Source organism: Vombatus ursinus, unplaced genomic scaffold (genome assembly GCF_900497805.2).
Source record: "Vombatus ursinus unplaced genomic scaffold, bare-nosed wombat genome assembly UNPS02014768.1, whole genome shotgun sequence".
NCBI classification, from domain to species: domain Eukaryota; kingdom Metazoa; phylum Chordata; class Mammalia; order Diprotodontia; family Vombatidae; genus Vombatus; species Vombatus ursinus.
Window position 1 is genome coordinate 24500698 of NW_020954546.1, and position 21329 is coordinate 24522026.

At 41.9% G+C, this 21329-nt stretch overlaps 1 protein-coding gene across 3 annotated transcripts in view; it reads right to left on the reverse strand.

The window, feature by feature from the left end:
- Nucleotides 1-5177: 5177 nt before the first annotated feature.
- GOSR1 (golgi SNAP receptor complex member 1) overlaps nt 5178-21329 on the reverse strand; it is an 81180-nt gene continuing 65028 nt past the window's right edge. For all 3 annotated transcript variants that reach the window (XM_027861818.1, XM_027861817.1, XM_027861819.1), the window contains 3 exons: nt 20895-20924; nt 11135-11217; nt 5178-9827 (listed from right to left, as the gene is read on the reverse strand). In XM_027861818.1, the coding sequence (XP_027717619.1) occupies nt 9703-9827; nt 11135-11217; nt 20895-20924 (238 nt within the window). In that variant the 3' untranslated portion in view covers nt 5178-9702. The remainder of the gene's footprint in view (nt 9828-11134; nt 11218-20894; nt 20925-21329) is intronic.

A 21329-nucleotide genomic window follows, 5' to 3' on the forward strand; every position in this document is an offset into this window, starting at 1 on the left:
GCTAGGTGGCTAAGTAGATAGAGCTCAGGCCTTGGAATCAGGAGGACCTGAGTTCAAATCCAGCCTCAGACACATGACACTTACTAGCTGGGTGACCCTGGGCAAGTCACTTAACCCCAATTGCCTCACTAGCAACAACAACAAAAATGGAAACATGTTACAGGTGACAAGACAGGGAAAGCATAAGTGTCCTTGAGTGCAACGAATTTAAATTGAGTTGCCAAGACCAAAATTGATGAGAAGTTGGCATTTTAAACAAGTTAGAAGAAACGGCAGATTTCATAACTGAAACGAACATAACAGGTGCTCTCATGATGACCACAAGGAGATTCAAGTGCTGAGGAATAGATCCTATCTTGGTGCAAAGCTCTTCAACCCGAGAGATGTTCTAGCTTCCCTGATAGCCAATATTAATTGCGCAGAACCAAGAAACAGATGAATTTCAGCTCATGTGAAACTTTCATGAAGTAATTAACAATGGGGCCAAAGACAGAACCAGAATCAAGTCATCATTAGGTCTCAGGGATGAAGTCTTCTTTTTCAATTCTCTATCACTTTTTGAAATGAATGTGCCCTATGGGTTGGATTTCTACTTCAGTATCTCAGTTGATTTGTGATTTCTTCAATGTGGGGATTCCCTCCCAGAGTATAGACCACATAGCTTCCTTCACAGCTTCCCATCCTATGCAATTCAAAGGAAAAGACCTCTGCAGCCATATAGTCCACCTCTACCGAATTCAGAATACCCCTTGAAATATCCCCAACCTGTGGCCATCCAGGCTCTTGTCTCTTCTGTAAATCCTCCAGAAAGGGTCTACTCAACATGCTAGGTGCCTTCCTCCTGAGCCAAGTTTCTTAGGTCTACAGATACAGATTTCAGGGAGTCCATGAACTTATATGGGGGGAAATTTCATCTTTATTTAATATGATTGGTTTCTTTTGTAATTGTTTATATCTTATTTTATGCATTTAAAAACATTATTCCATGGCACAGTGATAAAGCACCAGCCCTGGAGTCAGGAGGACCTGAGTTCAAATCTGACCTCAGACACCTGACACTTATTAGCTGTGTGACTCTGGGCAAGTTACATAACCCCATTGCCTAGCAAAAAAAGAAGAAAAATGAGCTAAAAACATTATTTCTAGAAGGGGGTCCATAGATTTCTCTAGATTGTCAAAGGGGTCAATGACCAAAAAAGAGTTCAGAATCCTTGCCCTAGACATCTCAATATTATGTGGGTGTGCATCCATCCATTATCCCTTGTTCTCACTACATGTGCAGGTGATCTCCTTATACACATTTCAAACCTCTTTTATGAAGCTTCTCCCACACAATCCTTTACAGGGAATATGTTGAAGCTTACTAACACCCAACATGTGTCTCCATAGCCTTGGAGTTTTGGTCTTCTGGATGTATACCCCCACCAAGGAATAGCATACTGAGTTCATTCTTTTAAATTTGTTTTTAAGCCACTTTCATTTCTGAATATATTCCTTTCCATCCTGGATTGTTCACCTGAATACCTTCCAAGTTTTACCAAATGTCTCTGATGGGTGGAAACAGTCCTTCTCTACTCCTCTTCCCCCTTTCCCACCCCTCCACCCTACCCATATCTCAGATACTCTCTACCACTGAGCTGTCTCTTGCAACAAAGATTAAAAGAGCACGAACTGCCTTCATAAAAAACAGAGTGATGACCATGCCTGATGGCATCTTACAGGAAAATAGTCTCAAAGCTGAGCCTACAGATAACATCATTAGTAATATGCTACCATAAATGATTGAACAGAGAGTGAGATGGAAAGTGAATTCAGTTTTATCAATAATTTACTCTCAGTGTTTTACCAGCATGGAGTTTCCTCACTGCCTATTATCAAAAAATTGTAAGATTCCAAGTCATTTCCCTTATGTGGGCCTTTATTTCATACTCTTTAGAATGGGGGGTGGGGTGGGATGGAGGGTTAAAGTTCTATTAAATTGTCTCTAAGGTTTCCAATGACTCTAAATAGAGTGTAGATACTCAGGCCAAATAATCAACCATCTGGGAGGCAGTGTGTTACCATGGGAAGAGCTTAGGATTTGGATTCAGGACCTGGGTTCAAAATTTAGATCTGCCACTTATTAGCTATGTGTAATTCCCTTCACCTCTTAGCCTTTTTCCTCATCTATAAAATGAAGGGCCTAGACCAGATCAATGATGTCAAACTCTAATCAAAATGGGGGCCATTAAACTACACATAAGGATCCCTACAGGCCACACATTAACTCCATAGCTAGGTATCTAAAAGGGTCAGAGGTCTTAAATCCAGAAGGCCAGAAGGCCTCTGCTGAAGTGGGCCCTCTTAATAGCCACTCTTATAATATAAAATGATGGCACAAAGACACTGTTATCTTTCCTCTTCATTACAAACTGGCTAGCATAGTAACAGGCTTGTCTCTACTTTGGGCTCCACAGGAGCACAAGACCATGAAGATGGTCTTGCTTGACTGGGAAAGCAGCTGTCATCAGATGGCAGGATGGAAGGTCAGGAGAAGTGGAAGCTGAGATAGCACCTGAGAATACTAAATGCTAAATAGGGTGAATGAAGTGGGAGGGGAGTCATCCATTGAGGTAGTTTGCAGGCTAGTGTTACAGAAATGTCAACATGAACCTTAATGAAGTTGTCACAAATAACTTGGCTGATTGGAGTCCCACCTGGGCCCCCAAATGCTCTGGCACTAAATTGGTGGGGTTAATTATATGGTGCTGATAACGCATACCCGAGATCTTAAGATCTGTGTGTCACCTATAGGAGCATGGCACAGGGAAATTCTCCTGTCACATGATGTGTCTTGTCTATATCTTCTCACCTCTGAGGGGTGAAACACCTTCTGATTTAGGTCAGAAGCTTAACCTTGTTGCCAGTGGTATCCTGGCAGCCTTATGTGACCACATTACAACCTGCTCTACAGTTTTGCTACAATCTGCCCACAAGACTAAATCAGGTTTTTTTCTGACTGGGAGAGGACTAAGGTGATTGGGTGTGGATGGCAGACCCTCCCAGCAACACTATCACCCTCAAATTGAAGCCTGAGGTGTCAAAAGCCTTTGTTAACAATTCATCCTGGCCTTTAAGAAACAAAATAACCTGTTTCAGCTTCACTTTAAACATTTAAAAATTGGATGACTTACTCAAGGCCTTGTATCGTGAGAAGCCAACCTCAAAGTTCCACTCCCTTCAGACAGACAGACATTACTCATCTGTTATTTTCTTGGATTTATCAATCAACAATCGTTTAATAAATAACTACTGTGTGCCAGATGCTGGAGAAGCTAAGACAAAATTCCCTGCCCTCAATGAGTTTACATTCAACTGGGGAGAAAGTCTGTGCAAAGACCAAGTGTCTCAAAAGTCTTAATAGATTAACAAACTTTAATAGCTTAAAACTGTATGAGACTTCTGGGATACATTGTGTAAGTATGTGTGTATGTTTATAGGCATATGTCTCTGTATGTGTGTGACACACAAATCTACAAAATAAATACATGTTAATTGGGGTAATAGAGGGGAGCAGCAGCTGCGGAGGGGAATCAGGAGAGGTTTGCATATGACAATATTAACAGGAAGACTTTTGGGAGGAATAGGGCACCACATCGGTAAAATCATTCAGGAAATCAAACTCCCATTTCTCTGGTGTTCATTTATTCAAATTCTACCCATCTTTGAAGGCCCAGCTCAAGTCCCAAGTTCTCCAGGGTTCAGAAACACCAGGAAATTTCCAAGGGAGAATGGAGTTGTCATAAAATTACAGAACTGTAGAACAGCCCTTCCTTTTAAAGATGATCCGAACGAAGGGCAGAAAGGGGAACTGAAGACCAAAGAATGAGTCAGTAGCAGAGACCGACCTAGAATCCAAGGCTTCTGACCTTGGTACCAGACACCTTTTCAAAAGAGTGTTTACAACAAAGTATATAAAAACATTGTCCAGGAATGATTTAAGTACCTGCCTGTAGGGTGGACAGTCTACCTTTCCTCCCACGATTCCTTTCATTACCAGAATTTTATGATTACTTGTGATGTCTACTGGATTATGGCAATTCAGTTAGAAAAGGTTAACTTTATATTGGTACCTCTGTTACACAGCTATTTTAAGGAAATATTGAGCATCACCATCATTAGTTTGATTAAACACTAATCTTTGACATGCAAAGACATTGCCTGCCCTCTAGAAGCTTCAAATTTGACAGATAGCACAAAGCAGCTAGAAATAGAGATGTTTAAAACAACTAAGACATTGAAGTCCAAATTCAAGTGTGCTTATTAGCAAGATGGGATGGAAGAGATTGGAATCTTGGAAGCTGAAGGCCAGAAGGAACCACTACTTTTCTACAACCCATCCAGGAATGTTCCTTAAGAAGGTGACCAAAGCACAGGTGGATTCTGAAAAGGAAGTGGAATCTTAGCGAGATCTTTTTTTTTTTTTTTGCTTTTTACCAGGCAATGGGGTGAAGTGACTTGCCCAGAGTCACACAGCTAGTAAGTGTCAAGTGTCTGAAGCCAGATTTGAACCCAGGTCCTCCTGATTCCAAGGCTGAAGCTCTATCCACTGGGCCACCTAGCTGCCCCATCTCAGTGAGATCTTGAGGACTTCCAGCGCAGCTGAAGTGAAAGGAAGAAGACCATGTCCTTGCCAAATCCTAACCTTCAAGTGCCCCAACATTCACGAGTTTTCAATTTGACAGAAAGTTCTCTTACTTGTAGCACCAAAACATGAATGGAAGGATAATGAAGAGTCTCTGACCACATGTGGTTATTTTTTTGGAGGCAGACTGGAATAGTGGATAGGTTGGTCTTGACTATCAGAGAATGCCAGGCCAGAGGGGAGATCCCAGTTTGAATTCTGATTCAGCTACCTAAAAGCTGTATAACCCTTGGCAAGTTGCTTAATCCGTCTGGGCCTCCCTTCCCTCATCTGTAGAAGGGGTTTATAAAAGTTTGTGGGGTTTACCTGAGAGGGTCATTGTGAGGTTCAAGTGAAGTAATGTTTGTAAACTTTCAACTGTTATGTGACTATCAGTCGGTACTACTGGCAGTCCTAACTCGGTCTCTCATCATCAATTATGTAATGGCCATTCCCAAATTTCTTCATTGGCTGATGTTCCAGGACCCTAAAATTATAAGCTCAGTACAACCAGTTAGAATTCTAGTTTATTATTAAATTACATAACAAAGCTTTTTCTATACAGACAGAAAATGCACATTAGATGAGAATAAAAATTAATTACAAATACAATAAAATAGGTTCCAATAAGCTATTTTAAAAGAAAAAAATAGAAAGTGCAACTGGAAAAGAATAGACGAGTTTTATATTGGCATTTTTCATGAGGAAACATCTTTCATCCTGGTGACGTATGATGGTAACTGATTCTCTCCCTCCCCTTTTAAGAGCTTAAAGAATGAAAGCAAATGCAAAGGCCCCAGTACCTGGGTGAGATAGATCTGGGGTACAGAGAAAGTCACCAAAGACCCCAAAATATGGCTCAGCTTTGTATTAATTTCTTATTCCACAAACAGTCTTGGTACGTGTCTGGCCCTTCCTTTAGTTTCACCTTCTAGAAAGATTTGAGTTTGGTGATGCACTCAATAGGACTGGCCTATGAACAAAGTTGTGCATCTTTTTAATATGAGTTCAAAGAGGCAAAACAGATTCCTGCCTCAGAGGATGGAACACAATTCTTGGAGTTCTCTGAGGAGTTACTCACTCATCAGTCACACTTGCCACAGAAGTCAATGTTACTTTAGGTCTAGCCAGAGTAACCCAAGTGTCAATATCCTCAGGGAAGGGTTAAGTGAAAATTCTTGGAGGTCATCAATTATTTGGTGGACTGTAATTATCTAACTTGTTAGTAATCTAACTTGAGGTATAACAAATAAATAAACCCAGTCTAGGCTGGACGTTCTATTCCTTTCCATTGCTGGTTGTCATAAAAAGAAAAAAAATCTAGCTAAAGAGAACTAGAGAAGTTAATGGTTGGCATGTATGATTGAGGTCCTTCAATTTTTAATATGTTGCAGAATTTGAAAATATAACAGGATTAAGCCTTCTCCTTGTCATATAAGAAACAGGTACTCCATTCATACTGCCACAAGCACAATCTTTTAATAAGATGCATTTAGTAGTATCCAATGCTAAAGAGAAAGTGGTGAATGTATCTGACCTTGAACATAAAGAAAGGAAGTGACCTCACAGGGCATTTCTTGCCATGCTGTTTTCACTTTCAGGGTTTTTCCTCCATAAACACAGCTGTAAGATCCATGGATCAACTTTCCTTACTGGGAAGGTTTTTCTTACACCCAAACCTACAAGTGAACAGGCAGAAAAGCCTTTTTCTGAGAATGCGAATATATGACGGTCAAGTAATGGAGTAGAGAGAGCACTAGCATGGGAGGTAGGTTTGGATTCAAGCCCTACCCCTTTCTGCCTGTGTGACACTGGGCAATCACCCTCTCTGACCCCCCCCCCCGCATCTACTCTCTCTATAAAATGAAAGAGTCAGACTAAATTACCTCAGAGGTCTCTTTCCGCTCTAAATCTCCAAACTCTTATCCTATGAAAAGTAAAATAATGTATTTTATAGGGAGCACTTTAACTCATTCATATATGAATGGAAAATTACCAGGACAAAAGACCAAAAGCACCTAGAGCTAATGGCTTGAATTAGGAAAGAACCAAGTAGTTTTTAATTAAACATTTTACTAAGATATCAATAAACCCAAAGGAAAAAAATGTATCTTTTGGAATTTCCTGCCTCTTTTGTTGCATGATTTCTCATCTTGACAGTGAATTAGAAAGTTCTGAGCATCTGGCTGTTAATAAGACAGAAAAAAGAAAAATTCATGGCACTAAATGTTTCTTCCCCAAAGCTTTTTTTTTGGGGGGGGGGGGTGAAGGGCAGAGAAATAGGATTTCAGAATTGGCCCTTCTCTTCTCAACAAGAATACACTTTTTCCAGGCAAAAGACATGAATTTAAAGACAAGGGTACAGGCTGCAGGGATTAGTGTGAAAATCAGAACTTCAAAGGCCTAAGGTATTGTGGACCAAATGCTACATGGGAGCAAGAACAGCACTCCTCCCTTTCTTGCTCTAATACAGGATAGGAGAAAGCATGCTGGACTAGGAGGAGTCAGGGATCTGGGCTCCAGAGCTACTTCTGCCATTGACTAGTTGGGTGATCTCAGGCAAATAACTTAGCTTCTCTGGCTTAGATGAGCACCAGGGGCCCTTGCAAACCTTACATTCTATGAGATCACAGGGGTTGGTAGCATTTTTTTGGAAGGATCTTTCTGGAGAATGTAGGGATACGTTAAACAAAGCCATTACAGAAACCCTGATGATAACGAGGATGTCTTGGCCACTGGTATCCAGCACTAGTGAAAGACACAACAGTAATAATGGATCATATGGGTTTTGGGGTGGCGGGGGGGAGGGGTCAAGGAATGTTACGAAGTAAAATTCATTAGCAATAACCACGAAAGAAACAAAGGATACCTGACAGAAATTCTATTCCTTCACATATGCATGACCCTGACTTAAAGGTTAACCAGCCAACAAAACTGATTATTTAGTTGTAGTAAGCAAGATTATTTTTCTATAATAGTTTGATTCTCATACAATTAGATTTAATGAATGCACCAAATAATCAGACCAGTAAAAAGACTGGTTATATAATTAAATAAATACCTTTATTTTATGATACTGCAGATTTTATAAATGCCAACTATAGAGTAACCAAAAGCTCTATAAACTCTAGCTGGGACACAACCACCAATTGAGGCCCTTTGAAAAAAATCAAAGATAGTAAGTGTCTGGGGAGCTCTGATCTCCCAACAGAGAGAATTTAATTAATGAATTTACTTCCCTGATCCTTCAAGCTTCATGGAGGGAAAACTAATTTTCTTTCAAATCAAGGGCATCCCCAATCAATGAAGTGATCAACCCATACATAGAAAAATAAACCCAATAATTTAAAAATATTATTATCACATCCCTGTCTAATCCAGAAGGCAATAGAACTTTGACATCAAAAAGAAAAATCTCTGCAGTCTCTGTATCATATCACACCAGTGTGTCACTCTAGACATACGCCTCTATCCAGGTCACAGGAACAATATAATCTACACACCATGAGGCGGTTCTGGCATCACATTCAAAGTTCTTTAAGTCCTTCTGGTGGAGCCCAGAGCATGAATTAGAAATTCCAATGGTTTAAAGCAGCCTTTTTTTCCCCCAGGAAAGGAACAGAGATGTTGGGCAAATCTCCACATCGCATACTACCAAGATGCGGAATTAATTGCCAGGAGGACTGATCAAGCGATTGAACTTTAAGGAACTCTAGTGGAGAGTTTCTAATTTTGTCAGTGACGGACAGAAGACAGGAGCGGATGACAACAAGATTCTGCAACATGTATGCTGAACAACAATAACATTCTGAAGGTTCAGAAACCTTGACCAGATGAGATCTTCTACATCAAGACAGACACAGGGTGACCTGGTTCCCTCACACAGCAGGAGCAAGAAGATGGCCTAGCTAATGCAGCAGAGGATGGCATGGGGGCTCTCTGACTGTTTTTGTTTACACATGACAGTTACTCAAGGTGCAGCATGCCTGACTGCAAGATGGACCATACTCTTCCTCAGGGACCAATGTATGTCAGTTCTGACTCAGGAAGGCTTGGGGCATGTGACAGTTTGAGGGACTTTTGAAAGCTGGCTGAGGTAACCTAAGTTTCTCATTTCATAGTAGGGTTGAGATTTCATTCTACTTTCAAAGCAGAAAACATTAATTCAATAAAAAAAAAAAGAAAAGAAACCAAAGTCAAAACAATGAACAACCTTTTAAAAAACCACTGTGTCTTTTTTCAAAGATTTTTAGATGACCACTAGCCCACCAAAGCATATATACCAAAAATGCTTCTATCATTGCAGTTTGCTCATGGTTAGAACAAATATTCCACTGCATTTGAATTAGGGCAACCGTCTCAGTCTTCCTTATGCTAAAGTGAGGCTGTCTCCCAAAAGTCCCCCAAATTAGACATATGTTCAACAAAACAGTTGGGTTAGTTTCTGTGCAAACTGAGTTATCTTTGAATATTAAAAAAAAAAAGACTGAAGACACAGAGTAGAAATCTACAGCACAGACAACTCAGAATGACCTGTGACTGATTACTACAAATTAAAAAAAGAAAGAAAAAAAAAGCTGCATTCATTCACAAACCACCCCGATGGCTTAAAGCTGCAATACACTGGTCACAGGCCAAAAGAATCTGGAATCTGGACTTCAGGGGACACTGGCCTACCGAAGACACTCAAGCTTCAGATGTACTTTTCTTTCAGTGAACAATCACCAGTTTCCATCATGAAGCCACTTACTTCCCTTAATATGTTTACTCACCTCATAGACAGACAGAAGGATTGAAAACTTTTCTTGGTTTGGTTTGGTTTTGAAACAAAAAGGGGGAGATAAATTTTGGTGAAAAGAGGACACAAACATTGCAGCTTCAGCCCCAACCCGGCCCAGCACCACAGCCTCTCACAGGCCCTAAATGACATGATGATGGTCAACAACTCTCCAGGTCTGTCCATGTCTCCTTCCCACTGCTCTGTAACTGGAATCAACTCAAGGAAGTGGTGGTTGTCAAGAGTCTCTAGAGAATGTCCATTAGTGGAAAGCATACAGTAACAAGAGGATGGTGCAGACGCCAACGACACCACCCAAGATGAGGGAGTCTCGACGTTTGCGCAGGTTGATCCGCTGGATTAAGCTATTCACTGCAGGAAAACGATCTGGAGGAAGGCACAGGTTAAGGTCACATGACAAGGGAGGCCTCTCTGGGAAAAGCCAAAGAGATCACGCTGACTGACAGGCGCAGAAGATCAGCAGATGGTCAGAAACACAGGTAAAGCAAAGCAAAGTGTGAAGAGCAGAGACTGCTCCCACCCTGAGGGACAAGCCCTGTGGAAATGCACGTTTTACACACCCTAGGCAGCGCTTCTCCTTCTCCCTCTGACTGCTGGAGCTGAGAAAAAGATACTTCAGGGCGGCCCAGCCCAGCCGGGCAGGAGAGCAGGGGGCAGCCAGGCTTCTCCCTCTCTCTGACCATCTTCCATCACCCTTTCTGTCTTCTCTTCCGAGACTAAAAAACTACCTGAGGGTAGGTAGAAGGAGAGGGTCTTATTTATCCTTGCATCTCCCCAAATGCTAACAGAGAGCAGGCATTTAATAAATGTAACTTAATAAATATAATATTTCTCAACAGACAGACTTCAGAATATTGTTCTGCTTTTGGAAATAAGAGGAATACCATGACACTGACTTTTAAACAATAAATTAAACATGACGTTAAATTTAAAGTGAGATGATGGGATCCACAGCTCTAGAAAATGGTGTGCTTTTTCCTCAATGAAGTGTTAATGAGTCCCTTACTGGTCAGCAGGAGTCAATGATCTTCTCTGAGTGCCTACCTTTCTAAGTAACTCAGGAGAGTAACTTAGACACTGGTGAGAAAAAGGCTTATTAATCTCACTCATTTAACGCCTTACTTTTCAATCTCTGGATGTACTTCACTCTAATTAAGACTAGAAAAGTGAGGAATAAAAAAGTCAGAAGTCACAACCAATCAGTAGTGGCATGGTAGACCAGACCATTCACCAAGGTGAACTTATACCACAGGCAGAAGAAGCCACAAACAAGCCTATGTGCACGGCTGGCTTTCTCTTAATTCTCTGTCAGTGAGTGGTTTCGTAAGGGACAAAGAAGCAAGCCGCATGCAATTTAGATAAGCATGTCAGATGAGAACATTTTTTTTACTATTCTGAAGCTTTAAAAATGCAAAATAAATGTAAGCCAGTGAATAATTTTCACATCTATCCTGCTTTCTTTCCCCTAAGCCCATTTATCCTACAGCACAATGCTCAATCACTTGTGCAATTCATCTTTTGGAGATGAGACCGATTAGCATAATCTTTCACAAAATAAGAGTGCAGTTTATATTTATACAACGTGACTGCCCAATGTCTTCAAATCCACTGATGAATGTGGCCATGCTAGAAAGGATAAACAAACACAGATGTCAAACTTTCCCAAAGGATACTGGCCAACGTGTTCATCCTGCTCTGTATAGACTTCAACATCCCTCTTTGGGACGTCATATTTTCTTTCGTTGCCATTGCGATGCTGAAAAGGGCGTGGGAGAGAGAAGAAAATTAAATCACTATTAAGGACATTCAATTCCATTAGCTGTAAAGGGAATACAAACTGATTATCACAGTATGTACTGCCTTGGAAAGTGACAGCTGAGAGGAAGCCAAACTACCTTCCTGCTGTTTTTTTTTCTCTGCTAACCCTTAAGGATCATTCTGTTCTTACTGATCTCCTTTCACACCTTGCTATGTAAAAAGAGTATCTAACATGAAAAATGAAAAGTCACAAAAACAGATAAATCAGACACTGCAAAGCCTCAAAATGTTTTGGGATAGACTGCGTGGCATAGTGTAGGACTAGGAGAATAGGAAGACCTGGGTTTGAATCCTGATTCAGACACTTAATAGCTATGTGACCCTGAGCAGGTCACTTAACCACCATACTATACCTCAGTTTGTTCCTCTATAAAATGAGAGAGTTAAATCTCATGGCCCACAAGGTTCCTTCCAGCTCTAGAGTGATGATCCTCTCAGTGCCCCCTGGTAACTCTCTAAGGTTCTAGGTTGCAAAACAGTTGCCCAACTGCACTAGAGGAAGGCGTTCCTCTAGTAGGTAATAGGAATTACCTATGCCAATAAAAATCACAGGCCTAGTCCAAAAAGAGCAGTGTTTCGTTTTGCTTTTTCAAAATGCAGGAAAGATTTTTGGGAAGTAGGGAAGAATTACTGTGCCTTATAGATAAAGCCTAAAAATGAATTTATTATTCATGATATTCTAATCTACACCTTACATATGGATTGTACTCTAAATTTTAAAGTGGGTTGTTTGGAAATGTAGATTATATTTAGGTTAATAAATAATGGTTAGCAGGGCAACTAGATGGAGCAGTGAATAGAACATCAGCCCTGAAGTCAGGAGGACCTGAGTTCAAATCCCACCTCAGACACAACACTTACTAGCTGTGTAACCCTGGGCAAGTCACTTAACCCCAACTGCCTCACCTAAACAAACAAAGGTTAGATTCCCAGGGTAGTTCACAAATGTCTATTTAACCCATACTGTGGGTTACATTTTCAATCTCTTGGCCTTGGGACCAGGGACTAAGCAAAGGTGCCTGGGTTTGGGAGCTCTCAAAGGGACCCTGGGATAGTGAGGGTGTGGGGAAAAAAAGAGCCAAGCAGGGCAGTGGGTGGGCAAAGGGCCATTCACCTGAACATTTCATTTCTAAGCCTAACATTTGTATTTCACAAAGTGCCTAGATAAGATACACATATCGAAGGTGGGGTTCTCTTTCTTACTGAGCAGTCCAATACGAGGAACGCCACTGAGCATCAATGTGCTGGAAGAAAGTTAGACCTGCTAAGTGAAACGAAGGCAAACAGTGATCCCTGACATTGTATTGGGGCACATCGTTCTCTGATACACAAGAAGTCACTGTTGCCTTCCTCCGAGGAGGTGGGCGGGGATGGGGCGCTGGGAGAACTCCCCTTGCAACACCCAAAGCTTTCTTCTTTTCATGGGTTTTCTGCCACCATTAAGAACTGTCTCCACAAACCATCTCACCATACACACCCCACCTCCTCAGCGCGCACCTAGATCTTTGGGCAGCTATAATAATGAGCCATGCCTGCATCACAGAAGGACACCACTGACTCATTAGCAGCGTGCTCTCTTAGGTATGTCTAGTCCAGCTTGGGCCTTTCTGTACTTGTCTTACTCTCCTGAAGTTCCTTCAGCCGGGAACCAGGTTCCATTTTTCTCAGTATTTTCTCAGCACACAATGTGGTGCCTTTCATATAGTACATGCCTAACAAACACTGATTTTAAATGTTTATGGGCTCGAATGTGAAAGAGAAACATGCAGGGTGTCTACAGACACATCTGAGCAGAGACCTAATGCCTAGCAGGGCAAACAGAAGGCAGGCAGGCTGTAATGTCACTTGTGTAAATGAGGTTGTCAGGGCTTTGTGGATACGCATGTGCCCTACTTCAGATTCTGAAATGATTCCATGAAAACATGATGGATACAGGGCCAGTTAGCTCCACAGGAACAATGTTGTAGATGTTATAATGAGGATAACTGGCTGAATGGCATTATAGTAACATTTCACAAATTTACTATGGGACTTTGCTATAACTTATTAATGATTATTTGTGAGAAGATCTTGGCTGGACCAGTGGAAGCAAATGAAATGCAGAGATGCACCTATCTGCCAGTATGACTGTGCGACCATGAAAGACACCACTCAATGAGACTGATACGGGCTAGAGAAGTGCTTGCTTGTTTGTGTGTGGAAGTCAAAGAAGAATTCCAAGGAGGGTATGAAAAGATAACACAATACACCTGGCCAATAATATGAAGTGAGGTGAGCTGCTCAAGAAAAACTACACGTAGTCTTTCGAGTCCTTTGAAAGGTGGTTTTTCAAATCTGGCCTCAGACACTTGACACCGACTAGCTGTGTGATCCTGGGCAAGTCACTTAACCCCGACTGCCCCTGGTGATGATAAGGGACCAGGACCACCTGCAGAGTTCCGCAAGTACAGAATTTCCACATATGGTCCATTGGGTGCTATGTTTAGGATTGCCTTTCTAAACCCTTCCTCCTCAGTGGCCCCCCCCCCCCCCCCAGGACTACAATCCTGCCTCCACTGCCTTGGGGCCTAACCAGGACCAGGTCTGAGGCAACAGTGCTGTTGGTGGGAAAGGAGGAGGGACAAGAGAAGAGAGGGAAGTGCTGCTTTGGCAGTGCATCCTACTGACTAATGACTTTGCATTCAATGTATGAACCACTCACTGCCAATGGCCCGGGTCCAGCAGCAGTCTTAGAAACATAGGGCACAGAAGATGTAGAACCTGAAGGGAGCTCAGAAGCCATCTGGACTAATCACCTTATTTTACAGATAAGGAAACTGAGGTGCCAGAAGGTGAAGTGCTTTCCCAAGATCACTTAGACAGTGAGCCCGAGGCGTGGGATTTAGACTCAGGCCCAGCTCTTTTAAGAAATGATCCCTGTGACCCTGAAGAGTGAAGAAACAACCCGGCATGCCAACCACCCATGGAGGGCCAAGGAAGGAAAGAAGGGGGGCCTGGGAAGTTTATGTTGATGTATTTTTCTCTATAATTCCTCATCCCTGACTCCCTGAAGGCCATTCTGCTGGAGACCAGGGGGCTGTCCCCAGTCTTCCTGGCATCCCAAACTAGCCCCCCATTCTGCCTTAGAAACACTGTTACACCTGGCGGTGCAGTTAAGTATCATTAGTACAAGACTGTATTTCAGATCTATTACCAAATACACAGGCTTTTATACGACCTTCTAGAATACACTGCCTGTCTGTATGGAACGCTTACTCTGAGCAAGGACACCAGGCATCTTCTAGTTTAGAAGATGCAGTTGTTCTCCCTCTTATTCCCTGCCCCTCATCGTTAAGCGAAGGTCACCCTGGGTTCATAAAGGCCATACCAAGACAATTCAAGTTCTTCTCTACTCTACAGCAAGCTGGAAAGGCTTCAAGTCTAGACCCAGTGATTAGCTAAGTTCAGGGAGGCTTACTACTAAACAGCGAGCCACCAAGCGATGGATTTTTGGGGCCACAAATAATTTTCTGTTTCTCTCAAGGCACAAATCTGTACTGGTAAAGGGAGTACCCACAGAGCCGAAATCACAAAGGCTACATACTGAGCTGCTGTGTGCACGGCACTGGGCTCATTTCAAAGCTTAGATCTCCTGACTTCCAGACAAAAATATGAGTCATGGCAACTGCATGTTCTTATCTCATTTCCAAAGGGCCCCTGACTAAGCCAATATGACTGAAGGGTAGAAGGAAAGAATGATTTCTCTTTAAGACAATAGAACTTTTATGGAATTGCTTCAATACCCTCTTTTAAAGGCTACCCTCTGAGTACTGCAGTTCACATCTCTTCAAAACAGCTCATTCTCCATATTCTCTCTTCTCTATATCTGGGTATGCAAATTCAGCCTGCTAGCTAAGAAGAGTTTTTACATTTTACAATCAGGTTTTATTGTATTTAAAAGTGTAAAAATCATTGTTGGCTTGCAGGCTGGCTGAATTTTTGGTCCTTGGGCTACAGATAACAACCTGGGGCCATGATCATGCCTATCCTGCCTCCTACCATGCCCTGCTTAGGCAGGTACTTTTAAGTAATGTTTGCTTAATGGGGGGGGAGGGGAGAGCAGCAACCTATGATCTCTGCACAGACCACAATTAATTTCAGTGCACCAGATGACAGAATTTGTAAATCTGAGGGACTGTGTTCCCAAGATTTCAAATACAATGTAGTATTCTCTATCAACGGGATGGCTAGGTGGTGCAGTGGATAGAATGCCAGGCCTGGAATCAAAGATGACTCCTCTTCCTGAGTTCAAGCTGTGTGATTCTGGGCAAGTCACTTAACCTTGTTGGCCTCATCTATAAAATGAGTTGAAGAAGGAAATGGCAAATCACTCCTGTATCTTTGCCAAGAAAACCTCAAATAGAGTCATGAAGAGTTGGACACGACTGAAAAACTAAACAACAAAAACTCTCTATAAATACACTAGTTCAGATACTTTCTTTACTAGTAGAGATAGAAGCAAAGAAAAAAAAAGATGTGAGAAAGAGTTATAAATGTATAACTTCCTTTGTGAGTTAAAGTCCAATAGAATATAGACACATTTCTGTCCAATTAGGTGTGTCCATGTCACAATTTGACACAATTAAAAATGTGCCTTTAAGCTGAATACTTCTTATGATGCCTTTCAAAGAGGTAACATTATCTATCGTAAAACAATACCTGGCTGACAAATTTAAGGTCGAACCTGAAATCAAATTTCCTTTTAGAAGTTCTTATCTATAAAACAGGGATATTGCCACCTGCACACCTTCACTCCCTCCCAAGTGGACATAGTAAAGATTCGTTTAAAAAATTCCCAGAAAGCCCTTCGCATTCCTCAGAGAACAGATACTCGTCTTACATTACGTCATCCAGTTGAATACGCATGACTTCCAGTAGTTTATAAAGTACATTCCAGTGCCTTTCTCCTTCTCACTCCATCACTTGAAGTCAAGCTGAGTCAAATCTACACTGCGATTGCATTTTCAAAGGTTAGAAGCAGACAAAATATAAACTCCAAATAGTGCAAATCATTGATGTGCTTATGAGAACTCCTTATACTTGCTACCTTGTCATTAGTTTTTACTTTTCAATTTGAGCTAAAAAATCAAGTTATTATTTATGGTTTTATCCTGGGAGGATTCTGCAGTGAGAGCTGAGAATCAAGTCCAATGTTAAGTGATAGCAGCTCTTTCTAACCCATTGATAGTGGAATTCAGCTTTAGTTCAACATATGCGTTACAGAGGTAACGATTAGGATAAAGAAACACCCAAAAGAAAAACAGACTTTATTCTATTTTTTAGGAATCATTAACATGTGATAATTGGTTAGGTCCTACATATTATATACATACACACACTCCTATCTAGGTTCATACTGCAATTACCTTGCTGATAGGAGAAATATTTTTAAAACTATGCTAAATAAATTTGTTTTTTAATTAGAAAAAAAATTAGAAAATTAGAAAAAAATAACATCAAGGGTTCCCACATTTTCATAGGATCGTAAGAGTTGGAAGGCCTTAGAGGCCACCTAAACTGTCCCAATCCTTTTACAGATGAGAAATCTGAGGCCCCGAAAGATGAAATAATTTGCCTAACATCCTAGAAGTGGTGTGAGCTCAGTCTCTCTGACTCCCAATCCAGTATTCTTCCCACTTAGAGCTCAATCCATCCATCAACAAGCATTTATTAAGATGGGTGGCACAAACAGGGGAGAGTGTTGTCACAAAACCCCAGAGAACAAAGAGGTTGACAGTGTCAAAATCAATCAACAGAGGTCAGATAAGACGTGGACCGAGGAAAGACCATCAACTGGGACAAATAAGTGATGAAATTGGAAGCCAGATGCAAAGGGCTGAGGAATGAGCGAAGAAGTAGAGCCAACAGGTGTAGATAGCCTTTCTGAGGTAGGATTTAAGGTACAATAGGGTCCACATAAGGATTTCTAATTATGGAGGAGAACTCTGACATGTTTTGGAGAAGTAGTGAAGGAGCCAGTACATAGGAAGAAATTAAGCACTGAAGAAGGGATAAGTGAGGGGCAATCTGCTGGAGAAGCTGGGAAAGCCTAGACAGGTACACATGGAGGGGTCACTGGCATTGGCAAGAAGGGTCATTTCATCAGTGACTAGGGTAAAGGAGGAGAGAGCGGACATCAAAGATAAAGGATTCTGAGACAGGGACCCAATTAGTGAGGAATAAAAGGGCTCTCCTTCTGCAGGGAGGGAAGGCCTTGTTTAAGTTGGACAACGTGAAATGTATGCTGTGTGTAAATATGATCACGTGACTTCTTTCAGCTCCATTCAGCAGCATGAGGAAAAGCAGAGAAGGCGGATGGTGTGAGGAATCCAGAGCTGCCCTATGGCCTGGGATGAGCAGAAGACAAAGGCAGATTGGAGAGCTGATGGTGGTGTAGAGTCGAACTAGAAGGGAGGAAAGCAAAGTCCCAAGGCTCTCCCCTTCAACCTTTTATGTCGTGCACTGCCTACCTCCATCCAGAAAGGTTGGAAGCAAGATGCTTGAGGCAGCTTAAATTCAAAAATCAGGTAGGGAGGAAAGGAAAAGGGAACACAGAGCGAAGCTTAGCCGCTCCTCATTCCAGTGCTCTGAAAAGGGAATTCTGCATAGGTGAAATGTGTTACATTGCAACTTGGGGGGGGGGAGAAGTATGGATTTTATCACCATTTTACAGATAAGGAAACTGAGGTAGAGAGCAAAGAAGTAGCAGTCAGAATTTGAATTCATGTCTTTCCATTAAATGATGGTTACTAGACGAGAGACACTAGCATTTATTCTGACTGAACTTTCCAAACTACTCTGCTTCATCACGATTTATGAAGGGGAGGGGGGAAACAAGAAGAGACAGAGAGACAGACAAACAGAGACAGAGAACGGGAGAGGGAGAAAAAGAGAGAGGGAAAGAGATAGGTAGGGAGAGCAAGAAAGAGACTGAGAATCTGGACTAAAATTTACTGAAGAGGCCAATAAGATATTCATGCAAACTGCATTGGGGGCTTTGTGAAAAAAATACACATAAGGAACTTCTGGAGTAATGCTAAACTCTTTCCTTAACCACAAGACCTTTGACAACTTCTACACTGGCTGACTGCTAACAGTTCTGCTTATTGTCAACAATTCTGTGGCTTTCTCAGATGCCTTCATTCTCCTTGACCTCTCTGCAGCCTTGAACACCTGGTCACCCTGGTGACCTCTCCTCTCTTCTGGTTTTCCTCCTCCCCAGCAGACCATTCCTCAGTCTCCTTTCCTGGATCCTCCTTCAGATCATGGCCTCTAACCACGGGTGTCCCTCGGGGTTCCATCCTGGGACCTCTTCTCTTTTCCCTCTATTCTACTTCACTTGGTGATCTCATTAGCTCCCATGAATTTAATGACCATCTCTGCTGATTTTCAAATCTACCTTTCCTGCCCCAACCTCTTTGTTACCCTCCAAGCTAGCATCTTCAAATGCCTTTTGGACATCTTGAACTGGATGCTGAGTAGACATCATAAACACACGTGTCTAAAAGAGGACTCATCATCTTTCTCCCTCCTACCTTCCCCATTACTGCGGAGGGCAACATCATCCTCCCAGTCCTTCAGACTCTCAACCGAGGAGTCATCCTGGACTCCCCACCATCTCTTACAACCCATGTCCAAGCTGTTGCCAAGGCCAGTGAATGTCACTGTTATGGCATCTCTCATCTACAGCCCCTTCTCTCCTCTAACACTGCCCTATCCTGTGCAGGTCCTCATCACCTCACATCTGGACTACTTGCAACAGCCTGCTGGTGGGCCTGCCTGCCTCCACTCTCTCCCCATTCCAGTCCATTCTCTATTCAGCCACCACGGTGACTTCACAGGTCTGATCATGTCACTCCCTTACTCAATAAAGTCTAGTGGCTCCTTATTGCCACCAAGATCCAATATAAAATCCTGTTGGACATTCAAAGTCCTTTATGACCCAGCCCCCTCCTACCTTTCCAGTCTTATACCTTGCCCCCTACCCCATGCTCACTGGCTTTCTTGTGGTCCCACAAACAAGACCCTGACTCTCCTGGCCCTAGGAATTCTTCTGGCTGCCCCCCCACCCCAAGCCTGGAATGCTCTTTCTCCTCTGTTCCCCTTGGGACCTCCTTGGCTTCCTTTAAGCCTGAAATCCCATTTTCCACAGGAAGCCTTCCTCAACCCTTCTTAATTCTTAAGTGCCTTCCTTCTTTTAATTATTTCCTATTTATCCTGTATAGAGCTTGCTTGCGTATGTTTGTCTGGTGTTGCTCCTGTTAGATGGTGAGCTCTCAGAGGGCAGGGACTGTGTTTTGCCTCTTTCGGTGTGTTTAGCAACATGCCTGACACAAAACAGCACTTAATGTTTATTGATTGACTGACTGATTTTAATTCTGGAGAACTGAAAAGTGTCAACAGCCAAATGATTTAATTATACACAACAGTCACTCAAAGAATGTATTCTTTGTATACGAAATGTATTCAGGTTTTCATGTATTCTAATTAGGTGAAAATGTACCAGATTCTAATTAATGACTGGATTAAGTTCTACCAGGTAAAGTTCCTTATGATGGAGTGTAGCCCCTAATAAATTAATATCACCCCCAAATGCTTGTCACTACACCACTGGATGAAGGGGGAGTGGGTGGGAATGAAGCAATATCACTGGCCTGGCTTCCTCACGCTGGAGCATTTGGGTCAGACAGACTGCTCAGTGCAAGGCTGCACAACTGTAATCTCTAACAGTGGGGACTTCTTGGATTATCAACAGGTATGATGACCTGAGGCTGGCCCACTTTGCCTGAAGAGGAATGCCAGGGATCTTTAGGCCTCCTGGTGCTGAGTATTTTCTCACTAGGGAAAACATGATGCTCACTAACTATCTCAGGGGCCAAAACTTGGGCCTTTAATTTAACCTTGACAGCACCTAGCACAGCACAAGACACAGGTGGGCCCTTAGAATGTGATGACAAAACATACTCAACCTGAAGTTGGACCCTAAAGACCTAAGAAGAATCCCTAAGCATGCTCCGGCCTGGACTGCCTGTGATGTTATTCAGGCAGAGTCTGCAGGTCTATGTAAGCAGCAGAAATGGTGAAGTATCTGACAGATGTTCAGATCTACTCTAGCAAGGATGCACTTACACTGCAAAACAAATGGGAAAGACTGAGACAGTTTAATACAGGTTTACCCATATTTTATTTTAATTTTTAATTTTTTAAATTGACAGCATTGCTTCATTTCTGAATATATTTCCTCCTTCTCCCAATTTAATTTGGTTAAAAAAAGCTTATTAGGCAAGCTACAGAAATGAACAAAGTTCAGTTAAGCAAAACACCTCATTTGACGACGCAAGGTAAATGAGGTTTTAATAGATATGTACTCTCTAAAACCTGCAATTTGAAAAGCTCTCTCCTTTTCATAGGAAGCAAAAACACTAATAAGTCATAAGCATCTAGGGCTTTGGTCAGTGACATTCTCTTCTCTCTGAGAAACTGAAATAAAATTTCAAGTTCTGGGAAATCGAATTAAAAAATTTATACACATTTCATTCTAATCTGCATATTAATACTGTAAAAAAATCTTCCTACCTTATTGTTTCTTCAATCAGTCGATCTGAGCTGCAAATAAAAGGAAAGCTGGATTTAGTTTTATTTATTAAAATATTTAAAAACAGAAATTCTACTGTTCTGTACAAACGAATTGAAAATTTTTATTACCATTGAAAAACAGCAATTTCTTTTCACTGAGTAAGACCTTCAGGAAAGCATTTACAAAAGATTCTGGAACCTGGAACCAGTTTACTTTGCTCCTACATATGGGCTGCTTCCCTCAGCACCTCTGGCCTTCTGGTCTTGGAATATCCAATCATCTCTAAGATCTTCTCACCTTGGAATATCTCTCCACCAAGAGAACCTCCTCTCCCATTGGTGAGTTCCTTCTAGGGCCTCTATTTTGTAGAGAGGCGCGCGCGCACGCGTGTGTGTGTGTGTGTGTGTGTGTGTGTGTGTGTGTGTGTGTGTGTG